General features: G+C 46.9%; 1 protein-coding gene across 1 annotated transcript in view; it reads left to right on the top strand.

Moving 5' to 3' along the window:
* Nucleotides 1-13,508, top strand: part of Arhgap25 (Rho GTPase activating protein 25) — a 76,860-nt gene that overhangs the window by 61,131 nt on the left and 2,221 nt on the right. The window contains 5 exon segments of the mRNA XM_050165452.1: nucleotides 5,114-5,246; nucleotides 7,368-7,441; nucleotides 8,747-8,868; nucleotides 9,659-9,855; nucleotides 12,804-13,336. Of these exon segments, the coding sequence (XP_050021409.1) occupies nucleotides 5,114-5,246; nucleotides 7,368-7,441; nucleotides 8,747-8,868; nucleotides 9,659-9,855; nucleotides 12,804-13,336 (1,059 nt within the window).

Below are 13,508 nucleotides of genomic sequence, written 5' to 3'. Positions count from 1 at the left end.
GCATGAAGATCAGGGTTATCTGCATAAACACATCTGTGACGGTTAGCGCATCTGCGACCGCAGGCACCAGAAGACTGCTCCAGCATTCCAGAGTGGCTGGAAGTCTGTGGGTCCACAGGACTGTGTGATTCTGAACTCAACTTTGAGCCATCTGACTAGAGCACACACCATCACAGCAGCCTGGTGTTCTTTCTTATCCTCCTCAAAGGTTTCTAGTCCTGTATGAGGCACATCTGATGTGGTGAAAATTCCTGCAGTCAGTTCCTCTCACTCTCCAGGAACCCAACAAGGATGTCCTTCTCTACCATGCTCAGCTGGTCCAGCCCCACACACTGCATGCTCAACTGGTACAGCTCCACATTGGCATTGCATTCTCAGCTGGTCCAGCCCCATATCCACATTGTATGCTCAGCTGGTCCAGCCCCATAGCCACACTGCATGCTCAACTCCCTACATCCACACTGAATGCTCGGCCAGTTCATCCCCACCACACACTGCATGCTTAGCTGGTCCAGTCTTACATCCACCCTGCATTCTTAGCTGGTCCAGCCCCACCTTCACACTGTACGCTCTGTTGACTGCAGTACCTGATTGCCTGCATGCACTTGTCCTGCTGGCTTAAGACCAACCACTCTTACCAAGTTAGCCGCCGAGCAAACAAGCTTTGGTACAATGGGCCTGAACACTACCCAGTTCACAAATGTTGAAATCCCCCAGAGTTATTTAGGTCAGAGGGGAAGTTCTGAAGGCCTGAGTCATTCTTATGCAGGCATCTCCTTGCTCTTCCTCTTCAGCCCCATTCTGGTCACCACTGCAGCCGCTTTCCCTCTGAAGCATCTCTAAGGCCCATCGGTTTCTCTCCATGCCCACTCTGGCGTAGTCTTTGTTTGGCCCACCTATGACTGTCTCTTCTGCCTTTAGTATGCCATAGGCTAATTTACATGTCTAGTTTAGACAAATAGTGGTATAGTTACCACTGGAACTATAGCAAGTTATGGGCCTGTTCAACAGAACAGCCAATTACAATCCATAAGCAGGAGCCTATTCCAATAGAGTCACTGTCTTTATTCAGGTTCACAGTGTAGTCGGTTACAGTCCACAAGCAGGAGCGTATCCTGGTATATTCACTGTCACTATATTCAGGTTGCTTCTTAATTTTTAAATTATGTTTGAGTTGATCAAGAGATGTAGGTGGATTATTAATTAAAGAGTAAAGTCAGGATGCCAAAGAACAGAGGTTATAGTGGGATTTTCTAAATAACTGCCTTGCATGCCTGTTTGAATTCTGCTAGGTCTGTAGTCTTTGATTTCCATGAAATCTGGGAGCTTAGAAGGAGGAAAGCTACCCCCACATACACACATATACACAACAACACACATACACACATATATACACATGCACACACATATATACATATACACAGTTGCACACACAGATACACATGCACACACATAGACACACATATACACATTTATACAATCACACATATCACAATCAAAGAGAGAGATAGGGGGAAAGAGAGGGGAAAGAGTCCTTTTAGGGCCAGCTCCTGGGTCCATATACCCCTTGAGTGGACAAACCTTATTTGAAGAAGAATGTAGGATTCTTTTGTTCTTGTCATTTAACTAAGTTTCAAAATGTTTAGGGTCCAGGCTAGGAGTGTGTCCCAGCACCTATGGTGACCATGGCTTGGCACTTTGCAGGCATTTGCCGCAGGCATAGCTGTGGTGTGAGCTACATCTCTCCTATAGTTACAGTTTTTCTGAATCCTGACCATTTATCAATCAGTGAGTTACAGGAGTTGGAAGGTCAAGAGGGCCCTTCCTGGCATCTCTAACACAGGGCCAGTGGGTGGCCACTGGGTCTTCCACGGGTCATACGTAGAGTTGGTACTGTCAAATGATCTGCTATGTTTTTTTCACCTGAATGGAAGAAACATGGTTCTTGTGCTTGGTGCTATTCTAGCACAGGTGTACGTGTTCTCACAAAATAGAGAAAGCAAATATGAAAGCCTCCTTGTATGGCCAGGGCAGGTGGCTCAGTGGCTAAGGAGACCCCACACAAGAGAAGACGGGAGTGGGAGTGCTGTGGGATGTCATATTAAGCCTCTAAATGGTTATTCAGGAAATGGTAGGTGAGAAAGAAACCTCTGATTACACGGGGGTTCAGATCCCTTGCAATGAATGGAAGGAATCTGGTGATCTGTCTATAATCCCAGTCCTGCAGAGGCCAGGACAAGAGATCCCCTGAGCTATCTGGATAGCTAGATTGCCCAAATCTTCAAGCTTTTGTGTTCAAGTGAAAGACCCTGCTAAATACATAAGGTGGGAAGAAATCAAGGAAGACACCCATGTCAACATCCGTCCTCCACAGAAACATGCACTTACATATATGTGTACCCACACATATGGAAACATGCATCAATACACACATAACACACATGCAAAAACCAACTTTAAAAATCTCCTTGTTAGTTTCTACTGGGCTTGAATACCTCTTGGTCACAATCCTGATGTCCTTCCCATCCCTGTGCTCTCTCTGGAAATGGACAGGTGTGCTTCATGGTACATATGCGGGCTCCAAGGCAACCTGGCAAGGCCACCAAAGGTGGGTCAGAGCTCAGACCCGACAAAGACAGTTACTTAAGGCTGATCCTTTGGTTTGGAGGGACAGCCAACTCAAGAGAAAGACTTAGACCGTAAGGTTGACCCCTGAGTCAGCACCGACACAGTGGAGGGGACATTATGCCCCCAATATACAGAATGTGTTAGTGCCCAAAACAATAAGTAGAGAAAACAAAATTCAGAGAAAGGAAGCCTGACATAGTCTGGTAAACTAGAGAAGGCCTCGAGAAAATAATGTTGAGGATGAGACCCAATAAACCGAAATAAGAAGCTGGCCAGGCTAACCTCAGGCTATCATCATCAACTTTGTCAAAATTAATTGGGCTTTCTGGATGTTTCTAAGAATAAAACATAACATAATATAATATGATATAACATAATCTTTGAATTACTCCTATTGTATCTGTGGCTATACCACCTTTCCATTTCTTCTTCCTTTTTTTTTCACCCTGAGACAGAGTTTCTCTCTGTATCCCTGGCTATCCAGGAACTCGCTCTATAGATCAGGCTCACTCTATAGACTAGGCTGACCTTAAATTCACAGAGAGTTGTCTGCTTCTGCCTCCCAAGTGCTGGTCTCAGACGTGCACCCACGCGCCTCCCTGTCTATTTATAACTGGTTATCTTTGCCGTCTTAGTTTCTTGTGAGAAAACTGCCTATTTTAAGTTGAAATTTCTCGCTAAGGGTCTGGTTTCCATCCTTATCACTGATAACATTTTTCTCACTGAAACTCTTTTCCTCTCCATTCATTCTATGGGTGTGTTTGTTTCGTGTGTTGGGGCCAGGCTGTCTGTGGATAAGAGATGGAGAGGAAGGGGGCTGGGCTGGGGAAGGCAGTGGCTATCTGAGTCAGGAGTGGAAGGAGAGGGGCCGTAAGGGATCCATTTGAGAAGACAACGGGGACACGGAGCTTCATTGCGTGCAGGGTAGAGGAGAGAGCATAGGCAAGCAGGGCCCTGGGCGTGGTAAAGACACTGGGTCAGCTGTAACACAGAGACATTTCGGAGCATCCTCCTACAGACTGCCAGCCCGTGATTCTTCTGCCACTTTCTTGGGCTCTTCTCTCTGTGTTCTCGTGGAAAGTGCTTTCCCTAAGTGCCTTTTGCTCAGGGGTGTTCTAGACAGTGACTCTGTAGGGCGGGAGGTTTCTGACTATCCATGTTAAGGGAACATCCCCGGCCCACACTTCCTGCCTTGGAGTGCAGATGGCATCCTGTGCACTTGTTCTCCTTCAGAGGTAGCAAGTTCACGAGCTTCAGAGGCAGGGGTGGGGGGAACGGATTGAGGGGGTAGGGATGGGGTGTGGTGTGGTATGGGTGGTGCAGAAGTCAAAGCCAGAAATTGGTAACTAAGAACAGAAACCAAAACAAAAGAAACACACACACACACACACACACACACTTGGTATTCTTGTTTACCGCGTCTCAAATGCCTCAGTGACAGGCCACAACAGTACTGCCCACGTAGCTTCAGTGACAGGCCACAACAGTACTGCCCACGTAGCCTCAGTGACAGGCCACAACAGTACTGCCCACGTAGCTTCGGAGCAGAGCAAGCTGTAGCACCTGGCTTTATGGAGATCACCCCATGGTTTCCATACAGTGACTAAATTCCACAGTGGCGCATTTCTCAGAACACACCCCTTATTTGGTAACACACTGTAATGTGGTAGACTCAGATTTAGTTTCTCTTTTAACAGACTAGACACAACCCCTGCAATTCAGGGGCCAGCAGATGTCCCAGGCTGGCCTGCAGCTAGCATTCTTGGGCTCTTCAGGGCTTTGCCGCTGTCTGTATTCTCACTGTCAGGGAGCAATGGCAGTTTGTCAGTGAACAAGCAGGGCTGTGTTTCTCTAAAACCTGGTTTATTGATGCTGTAACTACGAGTGCATACACTTTCCTGTGTCATGAGATAGACGCTTTCTGTTTTGTTTTCTCCAAGCACTTAAAAAAGTGTTGCGACCTGATGGAACCAGGTATTCCCGCAGGTTTACTACATAAATCATAAAAGGAAGGAAAAAGGGAAGAAAGGATGCCCAAGATAAAAAATAATCTTCCTCGTTGGTTATGACTGAATTAACTATTGATGAAGCATATGGCTGGATCCCAGAGCTGCTTTGAGAACTCTGGGAGTAAATGAGGACAACGGACCAAGGATATAAACAAGTTTACATGTGCAAAGAATGAGAGACTACATAGACATCGTTAACCGTGACATATTAAGTGGTCTGAAGAAATAAGAAAACAGAAAAAGACCAAAATAGTTAAAGAGCATTTAATGAAAAAGTGACCCTTCATGTTAGCAGCTGTGTGGAAGCAGGAAGTGGCTGCGCTGCTCTGGGCTCTGGCGTCTGGGTCTGGGAGTTTCCCAGACGCTGGTCCTTCGTAACACGTCCCTCTGTAGTTCACGCTTTGACCGGGTGGTCCTGTCCCAAAAGTGAGAGGCCTCTGGGTTCTGCGCTCTAAGTGCAGCCGGTTTTCTTCCAGGGACACAGATGTGCACACGGTGGCCTCTCTATTGAAGCTCTACCTCCGAGACCTCCCGGAGCCTGTGGTTCCCTGGAGTCAGTACGAAGGGTTCCTGCTCTGCGGGCAGCTCATGAATGCGGATGAGGCAAAGGTCGGTGTCTCTCTTGCTGACTGTCCTTCTGCTTCTGAACAGGGTTCTAGCAGGTGGGAGTGAGTCAGACTGGTGCTTCAGTAGCAGTGCCAGGCCAACGGTGCTATCCCACTGGCAAAATAGCAAGAAGACCAGGATTTGACCTTAGTTCTTTATGCACTGTATGAGTTACTACCTCGCTGCTGTGACAAAATACCAGATGAAAACCACATAAGGAAGGGTTTTATTGGGCTTGGTTTCAAGATATGGTGTATGGTGGCAGAGAAACTGTGGCAGCAGGGGCATAGGCAGCTGTCACACCGTACCCACAGGCAGGAAGCTGGCAGAGATGAGTGCCTGTCCTCAGCTGGCTTACTTTTTACCACAACACCAGACTCACAGTCAGGGTGGGCCTTCCCACCTACGTTAAACCTCTCTGGACACACTCTTGCAGATGTCCTCAGAAACCTGCCTCCATTGGTCATTCTAAATCCAGTCAGGTTGATAACTAAAAATAGCCACCTCATGTGTATTCTCTGAGGCTCAGTATATTTACTTGGCCCAATAGGACTTCTGTGGTGATGTAATATTATCACTGTCCCATGTGCTAACTTATAGCCACGTGTGGTATCATGTCCATGAAATACAGGTAGTATACCAGAAGAGCCACATTCTTAATTTTATTTACATTGAATGGCTACATGTGGCAATCAGCACATGTGTCGGGCAGCACACAGTTAGACAATGCCCTTGTCTGATTGGCCTGGGGTCATTTAGAGGATCAAGGCACATGAAACTAACTAGTAACTAAGATTCTTTTGGGCTGAGCAGTTCTCTGTTTTTCAGTATTTGTGATATAGTCTGAGTCTCAGGACTTCCAGGCCAGTGAGAAAGCAGCTTTCAGACTCCCCAGGTGTCTGCTGGTGGGGAACCACGATTATTGGGGATCCATGGTTATGGGGATCCATGGTTATTGGGAGCCACAGTGATGGGGATCCATGGTTATGGGGCTCCATGGTTATGGGGAGCCACAGTTATGGGGAGCCAAGGTTATGGGAAGCTACAGTTTATGGGGATCCATGATTATGTATGGGGAACCACAGCTATGGGGAGCCACAGTTATGGGGAGTCATAGTTATGAAGATCCTGGCACAGAGGAGTGTTTTCCATCTCAAAGCTAGGATGGGAAGAGAACTGCGATGATGTAGCCACCACGTAGCTTTTTCCTAAGAAGAAAAATTAGGCCTCACGGTCTCCGAGTTTGGGTGTTGCAGGGGAGAGATGTGAGAGCCCTTGGTTTGCAGGGACATCTAAGATCTCCTTTGTGATCGATACTCAATAAAGCTTGCAAAACACCTAGAGAGAACCATACTAGATGCCATCCTCCATGTCACCAGAGGGTGATCACAGGCTCTGCAGGCAGCTGCGGCTGCAGGAGCATCCTTCCTCTCCCTGGCACATGTGACCCATGAATGGCAGCATCTGACATCTACAGCTATTGTAGAATTTGAACCGCCCATCCCAGAGCGTGCCTTCCAGCTCAGCCCGTCTGGCCTATGTCCCAGAAGTTCTCAGCAAGACCACAGGGCTTTAGAGCCACCACAGAAGAACAATTTTCTCATGACTTTTAATGTCATTCTGAGATGTAAGGTTGTGGTTTGTTTCTCGGATCATTACCACATTCATCCAGCAAACCATCACGAGTGTGAATTATCAGGTAGACCATTCTTACATGTGCTCAAAGTTGGGAGTGGGTGGGCTAAATTATTTCAAACAGACTTTTTAAATGCACAGCAGAAAAAAATACAGCAGTTGGGGATGTAGCTCAGTTGGCAGAGGGCTTGCCTAGCGTATGTAGGGCCCTGGGTTTGATCCTCAGCATGGCACAGACTGAGTGTGGTGGCTCACATGTGTAATCTCAGGCAGGAGGATCAGAAGCTCAAGGTCATCATTGGCTACATGGGGAGTTCAAGACCAGTCTGGGCTTCAGTTCTCATTTCATGAATTCTCAGAACTTTGATCTCAAAGGATTTTAACTCTTAGACCTGTGGGAACAGGAGTTTTCTCTACACAGATGTCCCTACATTCATTGCTGACAGACAGGCAGCAGGCTTGCTTACTCGTGTCCAACTCTCTTCCCAGGCTCAGCAGGAGCTGGTGAAGCAACTTTCCATCCTGCCCAGGGATAACTACAGTCTCCTGAGCTACATCTGCAGGTGAGCCTCCCGGTGTGGAGCCCCAGCCTCCAGCCACAGCAGGAAGAAGCCTTGGGGAGAAGAGGAAGCCATTTCTAAGATCCCAGATTCTGGTCTGGCATTGTAGAAGGTCAATTTCATTCATGTAGCTCTGAGGGGTGTTCTTGCACGCACTCCTCAGGGATCCTTAAGAACCTGCACACAGAATGGGCGTATAGAGATACGTATAGAGTCCTTCAGCTTAGTCCCTGAGCTTGCACGAGAACCTGGAATCATGTTGTCCCCAAAACTAGCACTCTGGAAATTTCACTCTAGGCCGCCATTTTATTTTCCTGCAGACTTTTCTGAGGACCTACTGTGTGAGTCCTTGGGGCAACACCTTGCAGGTGGACCAGTCCAGGTCTGCTGTGCTGAGAATCTTCACCCCACACACACCTCCATGTTGTCTTTTATTTTTCAAAAATACTGTGATGTAATTTCTAAATTATAAAGATGATTCTCATTTATTCTGGACACCATATAGATACAAGAACTGTAAGTAAGAACCAAAACTAGACGCAACCCTCATCCAGTAACTTCTCCTCTTGAGTACTTTCTCTTCCGATAAATCATTGTTTAGATCAGTGTAACTACAGGGGGATGCTTTACACCTAACTGAAAAGCATGTCCTTTATCAAAAAATAAACGATCCCATAATATGTCATTTTCCATCATGTGAACACATCATTTTATTTTATTTCTCAAGTTTGGAGTTTTATGGTACTCCACTCTACCTACATTGAAATTTTTTTAAGTACCCCAAATTCCTTTACTGATGTGCTTAGTCATTTTTGTTTTTCAAACAAGTCTGAGGACTTCAGGCTTCTGATGGGTGGAAGTGTAGTGGTACTTCCTTGTTAGACCCTGAGCACCTGCTGAGAGTGAGAGACCTCCATTCTCCGATAAGAGGATGCTTGTCAGGAGCCCCTGGCAATCATCCTGCCATCTCTAAGACCTCACTGACACATCTTTCCTCTCTGGAGACATGGATGGGGCGCGGGGGAGGGGGTACTGAGAAGCAAATGGTAAAGACAAAACACTGAAGCTGTTGGGCACCCATCTGAGTCTTTCTAGCCACAGAGATTCTCCACCTCCAGCCCACCCCTCATCCCTCCTCCATCTGTGAAGTTCCAGATTCCAGTTAAACTCTTGCAGGGAGAGCCCTTTCACTCCATTCTGGAAACAGGGGGAAGAGCTAGAATTCAAGCAGTGTGCCCTTGGGTCCAGGGATTCCTCTCTCCTGGCCGCTTCCCATCATCTGAAATGAGGTTTCCTGGTTGCCCACAGATTCCTGCATGAAATCCAGCTGAACTGCGCTGTCAACAAGATGAGTGTGGACAACCTGGCCACTGTGATTGGAGTGAACCTCATCAGGTCGAAGGTCGAAGACCCAGCTGTGATCATGAGAGGTACAGAGGCCGATCCTGCATGGAGAGGTGCCCAGGAGGTGAAAGCGAGAACACTGTCCCTAGTGTCTGTGTCCTGCTTGCAGCTCACAGAGCTTGCCCCTTGCCATCTCTTCTGAGTGGTATTAGCAGCCTCATGAGTAGTGCAGGAATTATGTCTCCTGTTCAGAGGTCCCAGAGCACAGTAGTCTAACCGCAGACCAGTTAACTAGTGTTTCCCCAGTCTTTTGTATGACTTTAAAATACTATTAACCAAGAGGAGCCAACAGGGTTTTGTTTTATGAGCCGGTTCACAAGTAGGCTGCTGTAAAGCTAGGCTGAAAAGCTTTCTAAGGTTGTGTCTTGGCCTGATAAGCAAAAGCCCTGGTCCGGGGGGCTCATGTCTGCCATATGTGTGGCGAGGAAGTGTTTCTGATACCCATTTGCTTTGGGTGCAATAAGATGACAGACATCACATTGAAGACCACAGCAGGAGACAAAGATGCCTTTTTTTCTTGATTATTATTATTACCTACTGCCTCATAAAACCTGATCCAGGGCAATATAGATGGGAAATGTCCTCAACAGCTCTTTGTTCACCCCACCCCCATTTTTATATCTTTATTGTAGTACATTCTCACACCAAAATATTCTACTCCAAATAATTAAGAATGGTCCCATGAAGTACAAATGAGGCCCGAGGTTTTCAGGCTATCGTGGAAACATCCTTTCGGAGGGTGGCACCTCTCGAGTGCTTCCAGGTTCCAGGTTCCTGATCCATGGGCCAGCACTCCAAATCTCTTCTTTTCTTCAGGGACTCCCCAGATCCAAAGAGTGATGACCATGATGATCTGAGACCATGAAGTCCTCTTCCCCAAGTCCAAGGATGCACCACTGTCACCCCCTGTCCAGAAGAATGATGCCAAGAAGGCTCCAGTGCCCCGGAGCTCTGTGGGATGGGATGCCACAGAGGACCCGCCCCTCTCCAGGACAGACAGCTTCAATAGCACAGTAAGATGCCTGCAGCCCCAGCAGACTCTTCCTTCAGTCTGGTCATTCTGAGGCAGTGATGGGTGACGCTGGGCTGTGGGTAGAGCTGGCACAGACAGACCTACCAGAATACACTGGGAAAACTTGGGGCTAGTGACATGTGTGAGAATTGCCTATAGGCTGGGTTTTGGGACCTTGTCTCCAAGGCAAAATCCCAGGGAAGTTCAACAGAAAAAAATGAATGCAGAATTGCACGTGTAAGAGCTGCTAAGCGTTCCAAGCGGACATTCAGAGGGGATGGCTGTCCTGATGATTCTGAGCCTGACTCCTTCCTCAGAGCTGGGGACGTGTTCGTGCAGTCAGCCCCATTCCCTGATAAGCTCCTCAGCAGTGCCTAACCCTCGCTTGGAGAGAAGGCTCAGAGCTCACGTTCTCAGTGCTGCCTAACACTGGAGCCTCCAAAATATAGACTACTAGAGGGTGAAAACTGACCAAGGTCATGAGTTTATAGGGACAGATTTTTTTTTAAGGATATATAGACTTTCTCTAGCAGCTTGTTTTTTTATGTGTGGCCAGGTTAAAAAAATTAAATTTCTATTTGACCAAGAAAGCTACCTATGATGTTGTTAAAGACTAGAAAAAAAAAACGCAACAAATTACTGTGATTGGGGTATTTTATTTATTTATTTTTGGGTTGGTTGGTTGTTTTGCTTTGCTTTGCTTTTTTTGTTTTCTGTTGGTTTTTTTTTTTTATGGGTTTTGGGGTATGGAATTTGTATGTCTGCATTATCTTACTAACTCTCTAAAACTAATTACAATGTAAAGTCAGGCAACTTTGTTAATAAATCACCCACAGTTCTTGAGAGCCATGGCTCTGCTCCCTTGCTAGTGGCTCTGAAATGACAGGCAACCACTGTGCTGAGAAAGTCAATGAGTCAGTTCCATAGTCCACACCCCTGGAGGCTGTGATGTCAGAGTCCACACCCCTGGAGGCTATTATCTACCATGCTTGTTTATTGTGGTTGGGCATCTGAGGCAAGAGAGGCTTATTGAGGTGGCAACACTAGCACCCCCTAGAGCAGAATGTCATGTCTGAAGTCTTATTACCACTGCAAGACCGCGTGCTCATACCAAAGCAGAGGATTGGCTAGAAGGTACCTCGGCCCCACCTTTTCCCTCTTATGTGGGACTCATTTTTCCCTTTTCTTTTCATTTTGATTTTACATACAACTACATGGTTAAAAAAAAAAAAAAGAGTCCTAATAAGTTACCAGCTGAGAAGTCCTATACTATGTTGGCTCTTATATGATTGCTATAAGAAAAGACCTGGCAAAAGCCGCTTAGGAAAGCAGAGGTTCCTTAAGCTTGTAGTTGGAGCTTACAGTCCACGAAGGCAGTGAAACCACGGCAGCAAGGGCTTGGGGCAGCTGGTCACAGTGTAGCCGGGAGTAGAGAGATGATGAGCCCAGCTCCCATTCTCCTTTTCCTTCAGTCCAGGATGCAAAGGCCTGTGATGGCTCTGCCCCCAGGTAGGTGGGCCTTCCCACCTCCATTAACTGACTCTTCCTTGGCGGCGAGTCTAGATTCTGGCACATTGCCAGTGTTGATGGGCACACTTCCCTTTTCTCGCCCTCCCTTTCTTGCTGTGCTCATTTGCCACTCCCCCTTCAGTTGTCCCTCTATATCTAGATCTAGATCTAGATATATAGCTACCGACGCGACCTCAGTTTTGGCAACTATATGGTTGTTCCTATATACCTGTATACATAGCTACCGACGCGACCTTAGTTTTGGCAACTATATGGTGTTTCATTCATTGACTGTGCTGTGGTCCCCTCCCCAGGTCTGGGATGGACAGGTCAGTTTTGCACCACACAGGGCTTCCATAAACCATCCTGCCCACACTTTGATGTGTGCTCAGGCAGATACAATTATGGGATAAATTCTCAGAAATGGGATTAGTAGGCAAGAAGGTAAATAGATTTAAATGTGTATTTTTCATACATGTTATTGGCATCTGTGCCATTTTATGCTTTCACAGCAATGCATGAAAAGACCCATGTTTCATGGAGTTGTGCCAACAGGTTTGGGGGTGACCCCATCTCATAAAGAACTGATAATTTAGTCATTTTAACTGGTCACCTGGCTGTGATCTCCTACTGATTTTAAAAAGAGGCTAAATATCTTTTTTAAAGTCTCAGGGTCAGTTTTTTTTCCTCTGTGAACTATTTGGGGATTTTGTTCTTTAAATATGTATTTACTTTGTATGTATGTACATGAGCCTACTTGAGTACCTGTGCACTACACACATGCAGGAGCCTGCAGAGGCCAGAATGGGGCATCGGAGCCCCGGGGACAGGAGTCAGAGGTGGTTGTGAGCTGCTGTGTGGGTGCTGGGAACTGAAGTTGGGTCCTCTTCAAGAGTAGGTGCTCCTGACCCCTGAGCATCCTCTCCAGCACAAACTAGCTATTCTTTAAGTCCTTTGCCCATTTCTTCTTGGTCATTGATATTTTCCATCTCAGTCAGTACCACAGGGTGGTCGCCCTTCACTGTCTGTGACATGCGTCACAGAGCCACTGCCAGCTTACTGTTTGGCTTCTCACTTAGTGGGTGGCGGCATGTTTGCTTTGCTTTCTTCTTCATCTTGGAGGTCGTGGAAATACATTCAGTGGGCTTTACTGAACTTCACTAAGGGTCGTGGGCTTTGAGTCACAACTGACAAAACCGCCCAAGTTCATGAAAGGATCCTGGCTTAGGATTTTCACACCGATTGAGCAAATGATGTTAGCTCACACTCCCTCTCTAGAGTCTGAATGGGTCCCTGAACTGTCATACCACTGAGTTGGCCCACTAAGGGTGTCACATGTGCGTAACCAGGATAAACTTCTCAGGTTCCTTATCTTGGGGACATGGCACACAGAAAGGAAAAAAAAATCCTTATAATAATATCCATGGCTATTTTTTCCAGGCAAGTAGTCCTGATGCCACCAGCCCCACAGGACCACAGCCATGTGACCAGTATCAGGAGGACAGTGGGAAAAGCCCCAAGGAAAACCCAGGAGACTGGAAGGTGCAATCTCGTAAAAGGACTCAAACGCTCCCCAACCGGAAGTGTTTCCTGACGTCAGCATTCCAAGGAACCACTAGCAGCAAACTGGAAATCTTTAAAAATGAGTTCTGGTCTTCATCTTCAGAGGCCAAGAAAGGGGAAGGGCACAGGAGAACTTTGTCTCAAGATTTGCGCCACCTTTCCAATGACCAGCGGACTTCTACCTACGACAATGTCCCTGCCCCATTAGGGTCCCCAGGGAGCCCAGCAGGTACACTCTCTCCCCCTGCCTGTGACCCCAAGAGAGATGCTCCAGCCAGCACAGACTCTGAAATGGAGTGTGGAAGCAAGAACTCTGGAGAGGATGACCTTGACTCTTTGCAGAGGACGGTCCAGCACCTACAAAACGAAATAGAAACCCAGAAACGCACATACGAGGAACAGATCAAAACGTAAGTCTGTGCAGAGGGCCATGGAGTGTACCTGACTCCTGTGTTTAGGAGGAAGTATATATTGTCTCAACCTTCTAAAATGTTACACCATAAAGTATTTCAGGGGACAGAACAATCTATGACAACCAAACCTATCAAAGGAGAGGACAAACGGAGAGATTAGGTGGGAGAG

Source organism: Alexandromys fortis, unplaced genomic scaffold (genome assembly GCF_014885135.2).
Source record: "Alexandromys fortis isolate MF-2015 unplaced genomic scaffold, M_Fortis_MF-2015_v1.1 scaffold_158, whole genome shotgun sequence".
Taxonomy (NCBI): Eukaryota; Metazoa; Chordata; class Mammalia; order Rodentia; family Cricetidae; genus Alexandromys; species Alexandromys fortis.
Note: the sequence above shows the minus strand (reverse complement) of the source record. Positions and strands in the feature narration are given on the sequence as shown.